At 37.7% G+C, this 21,564-nt stretch overlaps 1 protein-coding gene across 1 annotated transcript in view; it reads left to right on the top strand.

Moving 5' to 3' along the window:
• Positions 1-21,564, top strand: part of ENPEP (glutamyl aminopeptidase) — an 88,054-nt gene that overhangs the window by 41,093 nt on the left and 25,397 nt on the right. Inside the window, exons 9-11 of the mRNA XM_002806653.7 lie at positions 3,661-3,726; positions 3,864-4,015; positions 15,788-15,867. Coding sequence (XP_002806699.3) covers positions 3,661-3,726; positions 3,864-4,015; positions 15,788-15,867 — 298 coding nt within the window. The remainder of the gene's footprint in view (positions 1-3,660; positions 3,727-3,863; positions 4,016-15,787; positions 15,868-21,564) is intronic.

Raw genomic sequence — 21,564 nt, 5'->3', positions numbered from 1 at the left:
GCCAGTCGTCCCAGGTTTGTTTTTATATTTCATTTTATTGAAGTAGCTGCAATGTGTCCTATAACTTCCCTCTCTGCAGGTTGACCCCATTCCAGCCTAGAAGTGAAGTTCTCTTCCTACTCTTTCCCTTCCACCTCCATCCTGCCTACTGTGATGACCTAGGTAGTCAGGCGGAGCAGTGCTGATGGTCTCCATCCCAGAGAGCAGAAAACAGGTCAGCGAAATGCCCCCTGCTGGCTGCCATGGAAAGTACTTCTTCTGGATGTGATTCCTCGGAAGAAGTTCACCATTCCCATGGATGTCACTCCCACCTAACCTTCTTATGTGGCATTTAGCCCTCTCTACACTACTTTAAAAGAAAACGGCCCCCTTCTATCCAATAGTAAAACACCTAGGTGATTATTACAGCGAGAAATAAAGTCAAGATTTAGGAAATACTTGGGAAGTATATTAGTATATTTTAACCCTTTGTCTATTAGAAAAATATTTTGTAGAGATATTAGGTGCAAAGAGAGAAGCTATATGCTTGTGCTTATGCATACATGAGAACATCTTGTAACATTTCCATAGCCTTCAAATTTAAATTTTATCATGTCTTCTCTCACTGTAAGCGTTATTATTATTAAGACAGAGTCTTGCTTTGTTGCCCAGGCTGGAGCGCAGTGGCATGATCTTGGCTCAGTGCAACCTCTGGCTACTGGGTTCAAGTGATTCTCATGTCTCAGTCTTCCAGGTAGCTGAGATTACAGACACCACCACTCCCAGTTAATTTATATATTTTTAGTAGAGATGGGGTGTCGCTATGTTGCCCAGGCTGGTCTTGAACTCATGAGCTCAAGCAATCCATGGGCCTCGGCCTCCCAAAGTGCTGGGACTTACAGGCATGAGCCACTGCGCCCGGCCCATTGTAAGCATCTTTAATCAGGAATTCTGTATTCTACATCTTTGCCTATACTGCGGGGCCCAGTTTAATTACACATATTAAGTCATCTTGAAAATGTTTATTAAACAAATAAATGAGTGAATAGTCTATAATAAATCATACAGAACATAGAAATAAAGAAAATTAATTTACAAAAATTAAGTTAAAACTTGATTTGTATAGTTTGGTTCTAAATTAAATCGTAATTAATAAATAACATACTTTTGGCATCTTTGGAGCTGACTTGAAATTAAATAATCTATCATATTAACTTTTATAGGAAAGTACCAAAAGAGTCCTTAAAAGTGAACAGCTATCCTAATAATTCAATAAAAGTGTTATATTTCCTTTAACCCAGTATCCATATTATAATTTAAAAAAAACCAGTTTTGTCTAAAACTAATAATTTGCAAGTTAAAATTCTTCCTTTACCCTAATTGTGATCACAGATGGGGCTAAAAACTGAATTGAGAAGAACTGATATTAATATTTCATACCATTATAGTGCTATGGAATGAATTTACACAAAAATACCCAAACATTCTTTTCCTTCAATCTTCAAACACTAGCTAATATCTGAAAGTAGTATATAATTGATACAGGCCACATCCAGCAAACCTTCAAACCAACTGGAATATAGTTCTATAGTTCAAAAAGTTTGAGCATCCCAACAATATCCTCCTGAATTGTCGTCATCACTCTACGATTGTTGCCCTTAAATCCTACAGCCTATGAATGGGAGTTCAAGGTATTTCAGTTGCAAATACTAACTTTCTGCCCAAAGTGACTCTCTCTTAGCTAACTTGGCGTGGCACTAAATCTGGAGGTAGCCAGTTGTCTATTCTCTTTCATGCTCGACCTCACACAGCAAAATAGGTGCAGGATGGGGGAAAGAAGAGTAAAATTATCAACTGAAAAATCTTTAAGGGTATACTTGTTCATAAGAGATATAATAGAAAAAGGGTCATTCATAACAATATGTGGTCATGAAATAGAAACTGAGAAATACATCCTTCCTTTCTTTTTCTTCTAGTTCCTGTAATATTGTTGATAAGATAGGAATGGCTCAGCTGGAAAACATCTTTTCCCTTCCTGGGATACAAGTAACAGAAACATTGTTCCTTTCCTTTTGTGCTCACTGACTCCAACTGATGATGAACTATGACCTAAGTCTTCATGTAATTTTGACTTGAATGACTACATGATTATTCAAGGTGAAGAGGGAAGTGTCTTCATATAGAATATTCAGAAGCACTAATCTAAACAATATAAAATTAGTACCTCTTACTATGCTGATTACGTAAATGTCCATTCAGCCTCTCGTTCATGAGAAGCAAGAGACTGCAATTTCAAAAACAGTAACAATAACAAGAGTGATGAAAACCACACACACTGACCCAGGATTCAGAATTCTCCTCATCGTAATCTCAGGCAAATCTCTCTACCTCTGAAGGGACCCAGGTAGTGAGGGTGAGCAGTTCCCTTCACCTCAAAATGTGGGAGCTCTATTAAATAATATTTAAAGTCCCTTCTAGTTCCACGATTGCATGTTCCTAAGCTCAAGACATTGTGAGTACTCAAACTCCCCTCAGATAATTTTAAAAGATACTATTCAATAGAAATTGCCATTAAAATATAGCTATGGTTATAATTATTACTATACCAAGTATTCAATTTTTATTACTTAAAAATATTAGACATTTGATATACAAAATATTCAATTATTTTGTTAAGATATGATGAATGATTTGTGCAATTCTCTGTAATGAATACCTAAAAATGATAGTTTGCTGCTTCTCTGCTTCCTTTGCCTGCCCTCTGGTGGTAGTGCCAAGAAGTGAATTAACCAAAAGAACAAATATGGAGGCAGCATTCTAAAGTGGCTTCACCCCACTTCCAGGCTTCTTGGAGTCCTATTAATACTGTTTTATCTCTATGCCTGAAAAGAAGAGGAATTTATAAGGTAACATGATCTAGGTACAGCACCTACTGAAAATTCCAGCAACTTAGAGTGAAAGTGATATGTGCAAAGTTAACATTAAGAACACCAAAGATGGTTCCATTTCTATCAAAGACCTACACTTTCATTCAGGACAATTCTAGAAAGCAACAGAGGAATAATACAGCAGGAACTTTGGGAAATTTACTGGCAAACCCCAAGTGGCTCCCAGTTATGGGATTAAAAGACTGGGATTTTTTTCTGGGGATAAATCACACTATATTTAAAAACTCACATATAGAAAGAAGTTTTGTAAAGAAAATTGCCAAAAGGGAGAAGCTTCAATCTAGAAGACTTGTACTTTAAAATATTTGAACAGTGAAGACTTTGCCTTACAGTGAATAATGTCCTCAATTCATCCGCCACTACCACCAACACCATCATTATTATTATTTAAAAGGTTGTATACTTATTTCCTTAGAGCACAGGTCAGCAGGTTAATGTCTGCAGGTCGAATTTAGCCCACCATCCCTATATATATTTTTAAGACCTATAAAGTAAATATGGTTTCCATATTGTTAAATGGTTGAAAAATCAAAAGAAGAAGAATATTTTATGATACATGAACATTATATGGAATTCGAAGATCAATGAGACAGCCATGCTCATTCATGTATGTTCTGTCTATGGCTGGTTTTGTGCATTGAAGGTAGAATTGAGTAGCAGGGGTCCGGTTCATCTTGTGAAAGTATGAGAAAAGCAAACATTGACTTCTAACATACTTATCTTTTACACACAGATGTACTTGGAAAAATACAAATTCAAGAATGCAAAAACTGATGATTTTTGGGGATCACTAGAAGAGGTAAGGAAGAGTATATATCCCCAAATAGTTCTTTGTCTGATTTACAAATGGCTTACCAATTATTTTCTAATCTTACTGTTCTATCCTTTTATTTTCTCATATTTGTTAATTAATCTCCATTTTGCTTCTAATCTTAGGCAAGTAGACTACCAGTGAAAGAGGTAATGGACAGCTGGACCAGACAGATGGGTTATCCTGTGCTTAATGTGAATGGTGTCCAGAATATTACACAGAAACGCTTTCTGTTGGATTCAAGAGCTAACCCTTCTCAGCCTCCTTCAGATCTGGGGTAAGGCTCTATAATGCATTTTTTTTTTAAAAAAAAGGTAGAAATTTGGCAGAAATACTGGTGATTCGTTTATATCCTGTTCATGAGTACATGATGGATGAGTGATACATAAGTATAAAGGCACACTGCTTTTAGGGTAACTAGGGATTCAGAAATAACCAAGTGATCTCCAGGTTTGAAATGGTGTGCAGAGCGCACACATCCATGTCCTGTTCTTCACAGATGTTGAAGAGAGGAATGAAAGTACCGAAAGAAACAAACCTACAAGAGTAAAGACGATAAAGGGGAGGGGGAGTATGCGTCACAGAATTCTGGAGGAAGAAAAGCAGAAGCAGAAATACAGACTGAGGAAAATACAACCAGATTATAATAAGGGAACTTCCCTATCCCGAGACGTGTTCTAGGTTCAGTGTCAACATGAAGACTGAAGCAAAAGAGTGAGAAGTGAGGCTGAAAACAGGGCACTGAATTGAAAGTCTAGCCTCAGGACAGTTGTGCCAGGTGGACCATCCGGCACGCCTACTTTCTCTCTGCCCCTACCATTTCTTTCTCTGAACGAGCTCTCAGAAATCTGGCAATGACCCCAGGCAAAAATACAGTGGGCTTGTTTCCCAATTGACTAGAACAGTAGAGGAGAGCTAAGGGTTTCCATTTGGTTGAGACTCGCAGAGTAAAGCCTTCCTCATTATGGCCTTTGCAGGATGGGTGAGCTGGAGCTGATGGTACACAGAGCTCCCAGTCAGACCTTCTGCTCAGCACAGAAACCTATTTCAAAAATACAACTCCCTTTAGCCCGGGCAACATAGCAAGACTCCGTCTCTATAAAAACATTTTTAAAAGGCACTGGAGTATGGTAGTTCATGCCTGTAGTCCTAGCTAGTCAGGAGACTGAGGTATGAAGATGACCTGAGTCATCTCGTCAGGAGGTTGAGGCTGCAGTGAGCCATGATTGCACCACTGCACTCCAACCTAGGTGGAAGAGCAAGAGCTCATCCCTACAAATAATAAAATAGAATAAAATAAATAAATTATATATATATATGTGTGTGTGTGTGTATATATATACACACTCATATACATACATGTGTATATATACACATATATACACACATATACATATACACACATATATACACATACATATATACACACATATATATACACACATATATATGCACATATATATATGCACACATACACACATTTATACACACATATATATCTCCCTTCTTGGTAATAGAAAGAATACATACCAGCCATCAAGAATCAATTTAATTCATTCCTAAATATGAATGACAAAGATCACTAGATAGATGAAAAAAATCTGGATGCATAAAAGGTTAAAATTTCGTGTGAACAAACAAACAAACAATCAAACCCTGACTCTAAGATCCATGTATGAGATACATTCAGAGATGAAGAACTATTACACCCATTAACTAGGAGCAGAATGTCTTAGAAAGGACAAATTGAAAACACAAAAGAACTCAGAAAGGTTAAATTTCTGATTGTCAAAAGAATTACTAGACAACTAAAAATATATTTGGCAAATTCTCCAAAAACATAAAGCAAACACGCATAAAGCTGGCAAATATGAAAGAAAAGACAAATATGGAGAGCCTAGCACCCAACAGATGGGTGTCCTTTTTTCTGTCTGTTTTTTGAGATGGAGTCTTACTCTGTCACCCAGGCTGGAGTGCAGAGGCATGATGTCAGTCTACTGCAACCTCTGCCTCCTGGGTTCAAGTGATTCTCCTGCCTTAGCCTCCTGTGTAGCTGGGATTACAGATGCATGCCACAATACCCAGCTCATTTTTGTATTTTTAGTTCAAGACCAGGCTGGTCTTGAACTCTTGACCTCAGGTGATCCATCTGCCCGAGCCTCCAAAAGTTCTGGGGTTACAGGTGTAAGCCACCATGCCTGGCCTAGATAGGCATTCTTTTTTTTTTTTTTGAGATGAAATCTCACTCAGTTACCAGGCTGGAGCGCAGTGGCATGATCTTGGCTCACTGCAACCTCCGCTTTCCAGGTTCAAGTGATTCTCCTGCCTTAGCATCTCAAGTAGTTGGGACTACAGGCATGCAGCCCCATGCCCAGTGAATTTTTGTATTTTTTTAGTAGACACGGAATTTCACCATGTTGACCAGAATAGTCTTGATCTCCTGACCTCATGATCCACCCTCCTTCGCCTTCCAAAATGCTGGGATTACAGGCACGAGCCACTGCACCCAGCCAATAGGCATTCTTTAAAAGGAAAACAGGGAAACTTGAAGACAAATTATATCAAATAAATAATAGAAGACACAAGGATTCCGATGAACAGACCTCACTTAGTACACAGTACAAAAAGAAAAAATCAAAAACCAAAAACATACATAGATACACCCTCACAAAATTTTAGAAAACAAAGACATAAGTTAGTGTGGTGCTAGACTTCTCCACATCGACCCTGAATACAGGAAGCAAATGAGGCAATGCTTCCAAAACATTAAAGCAAAAAATATTTTCAACCTCTATTTCTATACCCTGTAAAATTAAACCAAGTGTGAAAGTACAGTAAAGACATTTTCAGAAATGCAGCCTTAGAAAATGATTTCCACATAATACTTCTTAGAAAGTTACTTAAGGCTGCACTTTAGAATGGGTTGGAGGAGAAAGAGACAGAAAGAAAAGAAGGGAGGATATAAATAAATTAAAATAATGAAATACATGGGACATGAGATCCAGGAAACCATACATCCACCGAGGAAATCCATGAAAGGAAATGCTCAGGGTGCTACAAAAACCTGTAAGAGCAGGATGACTGGGGCTGAGGTAGGTGTTCTCCAGGAAAAAGGGAATTTCTCTCCAGTAGGCAGTGTGGTTGGGAAGATGAAAAATCTTGAGGATTTGGTGAAAGCCCTTCTGTTTGGTCAATTATAAAAAAAAAGTTAGAAAAGCCCAAATCAAAGACTGTATAAAAATTATGATACAAAAATGTGAAGCAGAGTTCTCACAACATCTGACGGTTTTATAAGGCCATTTTCCCTGTTCTTGCTTGCTCTCTCTCCCACTGCCATATAAGATGTGCCTCTTCCCCTTCTGCCATGATTGCAAGTTTCCTAAGGCCTCCCCAGTTATACAAAACTGTGAGTAAATTAAGCCTCTCTTCCTTATACTAAATATATATATATATATATATATATATATATATATATATATATGAAGCAGATAGAATGATTTTATGCCATTGTTACAGTATAAGAAAAGACTCTGATATTGGAGAAATTTTACTTATGTGGCTCAGGGGCCATGACATTGGACCACAGAGTAAGAAACAGAACTCCCCTCACTCCTTGACCAACACTATATATAATATACATACTATAATTTCATAAATATTATGTGTTGACTTTTAACTTTATACCCAGTCAATGGAAAATGTAAACATTTTTGTTATGGTGGCAGAATAAATTGCAAATATAAAGTCTTGATATTGTAATAAGAAAAAAACACCTGAACAGATAAAAGGACGTGGAAGAGGCAGAAAAGGCAGGAAGAAAGTCTTGGGGTGCTAATTCAGTGGTGTGTAGGAATGGCTCTCTTCCCAACTTAGTAACGTTTTCTTGTCAGTGACATGCTGGTAGCTTGAAAATGCTCATGATGGGAGTATTACATGGAAATAAGCAAATACTACATTTTGCCCATCTGGGAACTGGATGTTAAATATTTACCAGTACTCCAGTGGATATCCTCACTTAAGTCAGGAGAGTACTTAAGACTAAAATTTATGAAGCAAGAAATGGTAGTGTGAGCATATTATTTAGTGGTGCAATTACAAACTATAGAAAATCGAAAAATAATTTCATTATGTTTTATGTTTAAAAGAGAAATGGAAGAAAAAGTAATATATATAAGCTCAACTGCCCTCTTTCAATGGGCAAGTCGATAAATATTGTCTAAATAAAACAACAGAGGCATTTAAAGTATGGTTGGACTACAAAAGCACTAAAACCAGATCACTTCATAGGGTGCTTCTGAGCGGGGCTGGCCTGTGCGAAGGGTGGGGAAGGAGATGATTTTTCAACACTAGCTTTTTAAGTTTTTGATTAATGATGAATTTATCTACAAATAGCACACATTAAATTCTCCTGAGCATTTAAACAGCACTTACAAACTTAATCTAGTCCTCTTAAGGATATGTTACTTACAAGAAACTTAAAAATGTAATCAAATTCTTCTAAACACCACTAGCTAAAATTTTACTGAATTCAAAATACAAACATCTAAAAACCCAAAGAAGCAGATTTATAAATCTAATTAAAACTTTTTTATGTTTTATGATTCCAACAAATTAAAATTCAAATTACTATATCCAATTTCTTGCATATTTTCAATATGTTAAAAATCAAACCTTTAACAGGATTTTTCTAGACATTTAAATATGGCTACCAAGTTAAGACTTTCTAAGTACTTCAATTAAAACAATTCCACCGGCCGGGCAAGGTGGCTCACGCCTATAATTCCAGCACTTTGGGAGGCCGAGGCGGGCGGATCACGAGGTCAAGAGATCGAGACCATCCTGGCCATGGTGAAACCTCGTCTCTACTAAAAATACAAAAATTAGCCGGGCGTGGTGGCACACGCCTGTGGTCCCAGCTACTCGGGAGGCTGAGGTGGGAGAATCGCTTGAACCCAGGCGGAGGTTGCAGTGAGCTGAGATTGTGCACCTGCACTCCAGCCTGGCGACAGAGTAAGACTCTGTCTCAAAAAAAAAAAAAAAAAAAAAAACCACACACACACACAAAACAATTCCACCATGTCATTATGTCGTTTTCCCTAATTTGCCAAACTTATTTATTTTATTTATTTTCTGAGACAGAGTCTTGCTGTATCTCACAGGCTGGAGGGCAGTGGTGCAATCATAGCTCACTGCAGCCTCAATCTCCTGAGCTCAAGTGATCTTCCCACCTCAGTGTCCCAAGTAACTGAGACCACAGGTGCTTACCCCCATGGCCAGTTAATTTTTAAAAAAAGTTTTATTAGAGAAAAGGTTGTTCAGTCTGGTCTCAACCTCCTGAGCTCAAGATATCCTCCTGCCTTGGTCTCCTAAAGTGTTGGGATTACAGGTGTGAGCCACTGCACCTGACCTCGACTTTTTAAAAATGTTTGATATATTGTAAAAGCTGACAAAGCATGCACAGCACAGCTGAGAATTTCAAAACTTATCACACCTGCATGAATACAACTTGTAAAAAAATCTTAATACTATAAACATTTCTGCATAACGAAATCGTTATTTTTGTATACATTTCTTGGGTGCCAGCAGCTCCCAGGTGTAGGAAACAAATTCAGAATCTCAGGAACTCCTGTCCTGGGCCTGGCCCCAGGAGCTGGGATGTACCACTCTGGGGACATCTTCCTAGGCCGGGTTACCCAGCTGAGCCCCTCCTAGAGTGGATCCTGGCAACATAGTACATCACTAGTTCCCTGGACGGTGTTCCCATTTCACCCATGCCTTGATTTTATTGCCCCCTTTCAACACTTGAATACTTGGTTGGAGTAGAGAGAATCTTTCACCCATTCCCACCCGGCTGTCCTCTAATCTCCACTGCATGAGTCTCACTGAAGAGACCCTTTGTCTTCTTTTTCTCTTTATGATTTCATTGACATTATTTTATAGTCATATATGTAAATTATTGTAAGATCAATTACCCTGTAGCAATTAGAATAACAAAGACTTTTTAGAAAGTATTTAATAACTCTAAACTGATTCCTTTGTAGTTACTGTTTTATGCTCTAGCAAATTAGATTCATGAAGTTTAATACTACTAGAATATTCAGATATTAAATCTAAAAATATGTCCTTTGTCAAGCAAGTTTCCATTTGAAAAGATTCATAGTAATTATTCTCTCTTACTGTTTGAGTCCACTGATTTACTGAGCCTCAATTAATTGGGAGAGGGAAGCAGGAGGTGGAGTAGGGTAGGGAGGGTCCCAGAAGACTTTCTTTTCTGAGGATGTGATAGTAAAGGTGAGCAAATTGGTGTGGTGAAGTGACTGCCCAGGATGTTCAAAACAGAAACTATGGCTGGGCGTGGTGGCTCATACCTGCAATCCCAGCATTTTGGGAGTCTGAGGTGGGTGGATCACTTGAGGTCAAGAGTTTGAGACCAGCCTGGTCAACATGGTGAAACTCTGTCTTTACTGAAAATACAAAATTAGCTAGCCGTGATAGTGCATGCCTGTAATCCCAGCTACTTGGGCGGCTGAGGCAGGAAACTCACTTGAACCAGGGAGGCGGAGGCTGCAGGGAGCCGAGATTATGCCATTGCACTCCAGCCTGGGCAACAGAGTAAGACTGTGTTTCACAAAAAAACAAAAAACCAAAATAACAGAAACTACAACATATATGAAAGTCCCAATATCTTGTGCACATGATATATAACACTTAACACTATTTTAAGCACTTCAGATGTATTTATTTTATAGTAGAAGAGGAATTTGTGGCAAAACTGATTAAGTAACTTTTCAAGGTCACACAGTGTAAACAATGGAGCTTTGATGTGAACCCAGGCGGTCTGGTTCCAGGAAATGGGATAGCAGAGACCGACTAAGAAAAGCAGTGTAAGGTGTAGATGAAGAGGAAGACAGGGACCAGAAATGCAGACAATATTAAAGATTTTGGAAAATAGTATGGAAATTTAAGGATTTTAAGAGAATTGGCAGGATAACATTTATATTTTTCTTTTCTTTCTTTCTTTTTTTTTTTTTGAGACAGAGTCTTGCTTTGTTGCCCAGGCTGGAGTACAGTAGCACAATCTCCACTGTGACCTATGCCTCCCAGGTTCATGCAATTCTCCTGTCTCAGCCTCCTGAGTAGCTGGGATTACAGGCGTGAGCCACCATGTCCAGCTAATTTTTGTATTTTTAGTAGAGATGGGGTTTCACCTTGTTTGTCAGGCTTGTCTTGAACTCCTGACTTCATGATCCACCTGTTTTGGCCTCCCAGAGTCCTGGGATTACAGGCGTAAGCCATCACAACTGTCCACACTTATATTTTTCAAAGTTCTCCTCTGGCTGCACTGTGGAGAATTGATCATAGATCATAGGCACTGGGGAAGCAGTGGAGGCAGGGAGACCAGTTAGGAAAATATTGCAATGAGCAGCCCACATGAGAGTTGATGGAAACAATAAGCCTGGACTGAGAGAGTGGCTGTGGGCTGGAGAGCATGGCAGATGTTCTGAAGATTTTGTTGGGCTAAAATTCCTAATTAAAGAACAATGTGCAAGGAATTCAATCAGGTGAATTGGCAGAGAACAATCTCTTAGAATATTGTTCTCATCTTGTATCATAGTGATCGTAGCTGTATTTATTCAGAACAGAAATATCTTTATAGTCTCATTTCATAATGTGTACTGCATAAGGTGGGTAACAGAGGCTGTTTTCTGGCTTACAATTCAGAGCCTGAAAAATTAAGTCACACTACAGCATACTCAGATGTTTCCAAAAGCTAAAATTGCAGAAGCACTTGACTTTCCAAGGCATCAGAGAATAACGAACTCTCAGAATTATTAAAAATTAGCTGCTTCCAAGATGCCAGTTGACACCTGAACTGGAGAAGTCTTGAGAAAGCTGTTGTGCTTACTTTGTTGAGGCCCATTTCTGGCCTCTCTTCCTGGAAACCTCAGGCACCAAGCCTCCCATGCTTAAGTGACATTCAGGGAAACTGAGTATCCTGCTGTTATGCAAGTTCTGAAAATCAGTAGGTCACACAGAACAAAGGAAAGTTTGACTACCTAGACGAATATGAAGTCACTTCAGGGAGTGTCTGTATATTCCCTAAAGTATAAAGGTGAGTCTACTTCTTACCTTTATTTTAGAAAAGAAAGATTAGGTAATGACGGAGAAAACCTTTGTTTTTCACTTATTCCTCTTCATGATACATGAATTGAAACATATATCTGACTTGTTTTCAGTGATAATTCAACTACAAAAATCATAGAATAATCTTTGTGATTGTTCTGTTAACAACTGCAAAGTGTTTCTTTTATAGTTACTGTTTTGTGTTCTTGCAAATTAGATTAACTATTTAATACTGCTGGCACCTCTGGATATCAAAATTTAAAATGTATTGCTCTCTTAAGAAATAAACTTCCACTGGGAAAATTTCCCAGTAACTGTTATTTCCTCTCATATGTAGCCATTAATTTGTTCAGCCTAAGACAGTCAACAATTTAAACCAAGAGGTTTTTTAAATTAATGGGGTTGAATTTTTAAAAACTGCTTCTTGGTTACAAATTTCTCTCCACACAAACAAAACAATTTTACTGCCAAGTGAACTAAATATATCATCAGGGTATAAAAATCACTTTTTATAACAATAAATTTTAAAATTTTATTCATCAAGACTTAGAAGATAGAACTATATTAACATTTATACTTTATTTCATATTTGTCTTCAGTTTCCACCTTCAGATACTATTTTCTTTTTATTTATATTCATAGTTGCATGGTGTTTTTGTGATTGCTTATCATAAAGTCAATATGTTTGTTCTATTTTTATTTTTTAAAAGTTATATATGCATAGGAAAAGGAACTTAGAAAATGTGTTCTTCTCTGTTGAGAAATCTTATTAAAAATCAATAGTAGCCCCTGAACAAATAAGAAAGAGACATTATAGCAAAAGGATTTTTCTTTATTTAAAAGAAGAATTTGATTATAATAAATGCCTCATGCACCTAGAAAGGAATTAGCTTTTTCTCCCACCCTAACATCCATCTACTTTCTGTTCAGATGTGTTCCTGTTTGGTAGACAGTGTGGCCAGTTAAGTTGTACTGTGAGTTCAATGGTCTTCTCTAAATATTTTCTCACTGTTTAATCCAAGATTTGAGAATTGTTACTTACTAGAACCTTTTTATAATTCAGGTGACTCACCCGTGTATAAATTATTAACACCGTGTCCTCAACCATCATTAGAAATGAGCCAGTTTGACATCTTCATTCCCAGATGTCTCTCTCAGGAAAGCATATGTACCTTTGATAGTCACTCCATGTAAACAGGCAGAGGGAATGGGAGTAAGTGTGTCACCTTGGGGCGATCAGAGTCGGTTTCCATAGAGAAAATTAGATTGGCCATATTTTATACTGCTAGAACCTCTTACCTGGTTTGGATAGTGAATTATATCCATAGAAAAGAATTCTGATGCTCTTGAATTTTAGATAATATATAGAAAACTCAATCATTTCACTATGTAATTTCCATTTCTTCAGATTTTATACTCTCAAATCCATCATTTTACTCAGCTTAGATTACATTAGATTCTGTGATTCTAAAACTATAAAATTATATAGTCTCAACTTTCAATCATTTTTATCTTATGATACTCTTAAAGACATCAGAGCAGTATTTTTGTACATGACCTTAGGAGAATATCTTCTGCCCTTTTTAGGTCCGATGTAGTCCCAGAGGCCATGTTTTAGAGAGGATAGTCAAAACAGGAAATCTAACTATGCACCTAGGTCATCCAGACACTGCCTGCTCCATCGTTTCTGTCAGATTGGCATCGAGGAAAGAAGAGGAAGCATAAAATGTTAGCTTACATGGCAACACCAACCACAGAGCAGTGAAAGTGAGATAAATAAGTAAGATGTAGCATTTTAGGAATGTTCTTTGTCTTCTGAGAAGCTGCAAAGGCTCTTAGTTTGGTGTCCCTAAAAGCAGACCCTGAGATGATCATGTGCGTGAAAGTGACTTGTTAGGAAGTGTTTCCAGAAAAGATCAATGTGTGTTTGTGGTGGGGGTGGAGGTGGGGACGCAGTGGGATAGAGAAGGAAAGGAAACCCAGCAAAGGTGCTGTGTGAAGCCAGTCCTGAAGAGGGTAGCTTTGACTCAGTCCTGCAGTAAAGTCCTGGAGTCAGTGCAGATCATACTTCAGAGTGCTCCTGATGGATGGGGCAGGAAACATTTTCACACGTCAGTCATTGCTAAGGGCCACATCCAGAAGGTTGTAAATTCCATCCCAGGAATTTCTGGCTTTCCTTGCTCAGGCAGCTGAAAGGCAGTCCTCTGTCAGAGAGACCCAGGTACTGGATGTTGGCAGGGAAAGCACACTGGGATCCAGGGTATACAAAAATGACAAAGGGGACCAGGTGTAGTGGCTCATGCCTGTAATCCTAGCACTATGGGAGACCGAGGTGGGTAGATCACCTGAGGTCAGGCATTAAAAACCAGCCTGGCCAACATAGTGAAATGCCATCTCTACTAAAAATGCAAAAAAATTGGATGGGTGTGGTGGCAGGTGGGAGGCTGAGGCAGGAGAATCGCTTGAACTCAATAGGCAGAAGGTGTAGTGAACCAAGTCCATGCCATTGCATTCCAGCCTGGGCAACAAGAACAAAATTCTGTCTCAAAAAACTAAAACTAAAAATAAAAAAAGACAAAGGGATCCAAGGAGATAAGGGGGAAGCACCGACAGTGTCCACTACAGGACCCAAGAAGCAATTTATGTGTTGGTTTTATGAAATGTATAGCCAAAAACATTCCACTGCAATAAAATGCTCCAAATGAGCTAATAAAAATACTCAATCCTGTAAAACACTTCAATAATTATAAAACAAGGGATTATTTCTTTCATATATACAGCAAAAATATATTCCCCGTGAATGACATAAATTTTGTTATACCCTGAAAAAGAGAAATGTTAACCCTGATTCTCTGTTAGGGAATTGAATGTTGACAGATAAACCAACTTTGAGTTGAAACCTATACCAGTCAATAGTATATAGATTCACCTTCTCTCCAGATCTGCATTTTCTGATATGAGATGATATAAGAACAAACCATCGGGCCAGGCGCGGTGGCTCAAGCCTGTAATCCCAGCACTTTGGGAGGCCGAGGCGGGTGGATCACGAGGTTAAGAGATCAAGACCATCCTGGTCAACATGGTGAAACCCCGTCTCTACTAAAAATACAAAAAATTAGCGGGGTATGGTGGCGCATGCCTGCAATCCCAGCTACTCGAGAGGCTGAGGCAGGAGAATTGTCTGAACCCAGGAGGCGGAGGTTGCGGTGAGCCGAGATCGCGCCATTGCACTCCAGCCTGGGTAACAAGAGCAAAACTCCGTCTCAAAAAAAAAAGAACAAACCATCAAAAAGATATTTTGAGACCTCTTTCATGAGATTTCAAGAGGAAACTGTTAAGTGTATATATCAAAATACAAAGTTAACTCCCACTCTGCAAGAATATACTAAGTAGCTAAAGAGAAGCACTGAAAACTCCTGCAGCATGCTTACCTGATGATTCTTCCCATAAGCACACCTAGTTCTAAATAGGAGATATTTAGAGGGACAGTGAGAAGCTTTATGGGATGGTGGTGGTGGTAGAATTTAAACATAATTTCTAAAATGTGTTATTTCCTTCACAGAGTTTACAGATTATCTTTTAATTTCTAAAAATTTTTCGTGTTCCTTGATGAAAATGATAACATATTAGACTGTGTGAATGTTCACTATTATAAGATGTGTTATATTTGTGCAATTTATGCAATGTTTTTATTCGAAAATTCCAAAACACTTTATTGAAATAATCTTTTTTATGCTTAGCTAATTTTTGATGCAATTTCTAAATTTTATAGCTTTATAGAAATTGAGAACAGTTATTAACTACAAAATTGTGTAGTATGAATTAGATATTCACTTAAAAGGAAAATATGTCTATTGCTTTTTAATGATTTTTACTCAAAATTTTATCTTTTAGTAATAAAATTTTTCTTTTAAAAACATTTTAGTTATACATGGAATATTCCAGTTAAATGGACTGAAGATAATATATCAAGCAGTGTGTTATTTAATAGGTCAGAAAAAGAAGGTAAATATTATCAGTTTGTTTATTTCTTCTTTGAATTAATGTACCACATTAAACTAATATAAGTACAAAAGTAAAACTGGAACTTCTGTAAACTCCAGCTAAGTGATCACTTAAATAATTTATTGATGATTCCAAATCTTCATTGACAATGACAACTTTTCTACCCTGAGATATTCTTTTTAATGATTTATCATGATTGACACGATAATAAATACCCATATCCAAAGGAGAAGAGTCACTTACCCAACCACTGGAAGATCAATGTGTAAGTTCCCCCTCCCTCTCTCCTTTCTCCATCCATCCCTTTCTTCTTCCCTCCCTCCCTTGCTTTCTTCCTTTTTGTTTTTTCTTGATATCAGATAAGTAAGCCATTGAATTTCTTACACTGTTATGTGATAAGCCTGAGGATTTTTTTAAATGCTCCCATTAAATTAGACCATTTTTTGAAATATATTTGTGTTCTATCTCCATTTATTTATTTTTCCTTACTTGAAAAATGTTAGAGTTATATAAAAACAAGTAGACCTTATCCAGATTGAGGAAAAAATAATAATAGATAAGGAAAGTTTTAGCAGCAATCCGAGAAGAATATTTCTTTTTATATTATATACTTTTTTCATTGTACTTGTTTTGGTGTTTCAAAACTATTTCTTTTCTAAGACAAACCAGACTCATCTTTGCCCCATTTCATGAGGACTTGGTTTCAGACTAGCATTTGGTATGGACTTTCACTTGTGTCTTCTTCAGAATAAAAGTAGATTACTCATTCTTTCTTTACATATGCCTAGTTGCTCCTATGAAATATGTTAAAATATTAATGAGGTTTGATTTCTCCTGGCCAATAAATTTTTACTCTTTTTACAGTAGATTGCCTTTTAAGAACAGCTTTACTGAGATATAATACCCATACCATAAAATTCACCCATTTAAAGTGCACAGTCCAATGGTTTTTAGTATATTCACAGATATGTGTAACCATCACCAGAGTCAATTTTAGAAACCCCATACCCTTCAGCTATCATGCCTGCAGCCTCCCATATGCCCAGCCCTAAGAAACCACCAATGTATTCCCTACCTCTATAGATTTGCCTCTTCTGGTCATTTCACATAAATAAAAGTGTATATGCAGTATTTTTTGTGACTTTTCAATTAGCATAATGTTTTCAAGGCTCATCTGTGTATAGCATATATCAGTACTTCATTCCTTTCTATTGCCAAATCATATCCCATGATATGGATATACCACCATTTGTTTATCCGTGTATCAGCTGATAGATATTTGGATCATTTCTACCTTTTGTCTATTATGAAAAATGCTGCTATAAACATTTGTGTGTAAGTTTTTCTGTGAATCCAGCAGGCTTTTTCCACCTTTGGGCCTTTTAAGAAAATGTTTATTGTTAACTGTTTTTGTGATTTTTTATTATTACTACAAACTACCAGCTCTGTTATTACAGACATAAAACTCCTTCTGAAGCCCTTCTGCACAGGAATTGCTATTAAACTTTCTCTTGCTTATTTATTTTAATAATTATTGTAACATTGTGGTCAAAAAAGATTCTCAATTTTTCCAGAATTCCCAGATCAATGCCACTTTGTCTTAGTATTTCATGCTATGTTTGAGTGCCAACTCTATTTTTTGTGGTCTTCTGACCATTTTCTTATTCATAAGTATATTTGCCAAAGGAAAATAGAGAAGACAGAAAAGGAAAGACATTTTTAATAATGTGTAACAGCACGGATAAAAGGCACAATGAGAAGGTTAGAATTCCAGTGGAAGGTTTTCAGTGGATTTGATTTAACTATTACTAAATATTTTCCTCATTGGTCACCATAGTTAATCGAGGATTGGAAGAATGTCTCGGCAGCTGTTTGATTTACTGTTTATATGTTTGAAAGCGTGAATAATTCATCTACCCTAATACAATTCACCCAGCACTTTCATGGAATGAGGTTTCCATAGGTGAATTTTTCAGATAACTAAAGTTTACTCAAGTAGTTTGTAAAATATATATCGAGAGTTCACAATAGACATTGTTCTACTATGTGTTATGTACTTCTTAGAATATTTGGAATAATGAATTTAATTCTTACTTACTAAATTAATTCTTTCGAGAACGTATTGTTTACATGCCAGACACAGAGATAAGAATGGAGATAGTGCTGGGCAAAAAAAAAAAAAAAAAAAAAAAAAAAAAAAAAATGCAATCATAACCTTTGTGTAGACAATTGTCTAGGGATGGGTTTGATGGCAGATATAATGCTGTATCCTAAGTGCCTGTGTGGCAATGCAGATCACCAAATGCACTCAAAAAGTCATCAGCCTAGGTTTGGGGTTGAGGAAGTAATTCTAAAAAATATCTAGGCTGAGAGTTCAGAGGCTAAAGGTAGAGTTTAAACGGGTGATAGAATTGACTGGATGTAGCGGGGACATGTGCTCCAAACAGAATGCATGACAGTGAAAGTGAAAGAGCAGAGAGTTCTCACACTCCTTCATATCCCTTTGTTAATACATTTCACACAGTTTTTTTTTTTTTTTTTTTTTTTTTGAGACAGAGTTTTGCTCTTGTTGTCCAGGCTAGAGTGCACTGGTGCGATCTTGGCTCACTGCAACCTCTGCCTTCTGGTTTCAAGTGATTCTCCTGCCTCAGCCTCCCAAGTAGCTGGGATTACAGGTGCCCGCCACCATGCTTGGCTAATTTTTGTACTTTTAGTAGAGACAAGTTTCACCATGTTGGCCAGGCTGGTCTTGAACTCCTGACCTTGTGATCTGTCTGCCTCGGCATCCCAAAGTGCTGGGATTACACGGAAGAGCCACCACATCCAGCCAACATTTCACATATTTTTGTTCTAACTATTGACCTATCTGTGTCTCCCCTCCCCACAGAATATTCTTTGAGGAAATGGAGCTTATTCATTGTCATTGTTGTTCTAGATCTATAGCAGGCATCTACTAATTGTTTATTGAATAAAGAATGAATAAACAAATAAACGAAGAGGTTGATAGTCACAGAGCTTTGATGACATATCTGTCTTTGTTCAGAATGATGACTGGTCACTCAGCCAGAAGCAAACTAGAGGTCTTTTTCTACTTCAAAGTGTCTGCTCCATTTTTAGGCTATGCAATAAGTTCCTGTTTCCTGTTTGAGGACATCTTCAGCTCTCAACTCAGAGCATGGATGACGAACATGTCCTGAGTGTACTAAATGGGCAACCAGCTCATGTTACCAGTCCTACCTCCCTCCTCTTGGTTTCTTTGATGATTCATGAGTTAGAAATTCTTCAGGCAATAGTGGGACTCTCCCCAAGGTCTTTTATTTACATTTCTATTGTATGTGCTATTTTAGGCATTACAACAATAAGCAAACTCATAATTTCTAACAAAAGAAGAGAAGCTCTATCACAAAACCTTTTCTGGCTACTCCAAATACCCTGAATAATCTCTCCTGTCATTATCTATAGTATATGTTATGCTGTCAGTTTTGTCAGTACTTATTCCGAGTTGTTATTTTACATTTTAAACAAAATCTTCATATGCTCTTATTAAGGTTCATATGCTCTCTCTTCTCATTCTCAACTAAATTATAGCTTCTTGATGACACAAACTAAACATATTTCTTGTCCCCTGTCTATTCCGTTATCAACAAGGTGCTACGAATATCCTGAGTTCAGAAAGTCCTCGTTTAATGAAGGGTTGTTTGCCCCAGACTGCTGTACTTTTAGAGGTTAACTGCATATATTTTAGTTATGTCTCTGTCTTTTAGAATCAGCTGCTATTTTGGCTACTGTCAGTGCATCTACATTTAGTAGCATACTACCTTTTCATATACATATTTTTTTGAGATGGAGTCTTGCTCTGTCACCCAGGCTGTAGTGCAGTGGTGCGACCTCGGCTCACTGCAACCTCTACCTCCTGGGTTCAAGCGATTCTTCTGCTTCAGCCTCCTATGTAGCTGGGACTTCAGGCATGAGCCACTATGCCCAGCTAATTTTTAGTAGAGACAGGGTTTCACCATATTGGCCAGGCTGGTAAAGAACTCCTGAACTCATGATCTGCCCACCTCGGCCTCCCAAAGTGCTGGGATTACAGGCACTGTTTTGCATTTAATTTACTGCTTTCTAACATTTAAAACGATTGAAGGTTGTCATATGTTATCAGGTAACCAATCTGGCGAAAAATATTTTAAAAGACACATTTTTAAGTGCAAAGGATCTGTGAGAGGTCTAAGGTCTAGGAAGGGGTATAGACTCTGTGATAGCTGTTTTTGCAACTTTTACTTCCAGATTTGAGGGTATCCTATGGATGGTTTGGACTATCCAGACTGTCCAGTCAGTTTTTATCATAGAAATAAAATTTACTAAACATCTATGATAATAATCTCTAACTATTTAATACCAAAATAATAATGGGCATATATTTTTGTATTTGATGACAAAGAGGGCAGCACTTTGTTCATTTTTTTTCAAGCCAAGCCTCCTGGAATGCGCAAGCTTTGATTGGATGATTATGGGCTCAGTTTTGCTGGTTTAGAAACTCAATTTGTCAGTTCAGCCCTGGTCAACCAAGTCTTGGAAGATTTACTTATCTAAACCAAACATATAGGAGATTAACTAAGAATGCTAATTTGTTAATTTACACAGTTAAAATATACTAGATAGTGAATCAGAATACTCACATCAGCTAATGAGGTATTACCTTCCAGGAAGAAAGTTACTTAGTAAGAATTAAGGGAAGGTTAGGTAGATTAATTATTGTACAGATGTCATTAAATTGTGATAGTGTGATATGTTGCATTAGCCAGGTGAATCTAATTATTACACTTTAGAGACAATCAATAGTGGCCTGGTGCAATAAAATTTCTTGTTCATGCAACAGTCTAAAGGAGCTATTCCTGACTGCCATTTCTCCTAGGTGGCTCTCCACCAAATAATAACTTAGAAATCTTGTCTTCTTTCTTGTGGCTCTACCATCCCCTGCATCTATTACTTTTGCCCACTTTTTTTTCTTTTCCTTTTTTCTTTTTTTGAGACAGAGTCTCGCTCTGTTGCCCAGGCTGGAGCGCAGTGGTGCGATCTTGGCTCACTGCAACCTCTGCCTCTGAGTTCAAGCAATTCTCCTGCCTCAGCCTCCCTAGTAGCTGGGATTACAGGTGCATGCCACCATGGCTGGCTAATTTTTGTATTATTAGTAGAGATGGGATTTTACCATGTTGGCCAGGCTGGTCTTGAACTCCTGACCTCAGGTGATCCAACTGCCTCAGCCTCCCAAAAAGCTGGGATTACAGGCATAAGCCACTGTGTGTGGCCTTCTGTCCACATTTCATAGCCAGTTCTCAGTCATGTCCTGCAAGAAAGGCTAATAGATGGAGCCCAGCTTCGTACCCAGGAAGAAAAAAGAACCATGTGGTAAACAACTAACAGATCTCTGTCACATACACTGCTTTCTGTAGGACCAGACCTGTCAAATAGCCTAAAAACACATGTTCCAGCTCAATTTGGCACCTACTTCCCTGGGCACAAACACTGGAGACATACTGACAGACCTTCACTACCCAATTCTCCTTTGCAGTTATTTTTTTCCAACCACCAAAATTATTGCTAACTATAATCTTTCCTCATAATAAGTGGGTTGCATTTTTCCCATTTCCTGTTCATTGCATATTACACATTAAAGCCACAGGCCTACCTGAGAGATAC

The sequence above is a fragment of the Callithrix jacchus genome, chromosome 3 (assembly GCF_049354715.1).
Source record: "Callithrix jacchus isolate 240 chromosome 3, calJac240_pri, whole genome shotgun sequence".
NCBI classification, from domain to species: domain Eukaryota; kingdom Metazoa; phylum Chordata; class Mammalia; order Primates; family Cebidae; genus Callithrix; species Callithrix jacchus.
The sequence above is the reverse complement of the archived record's forward strand: the minus strand, read 5'-3'. Positions and strand labels throughout refer to the sequence as shown.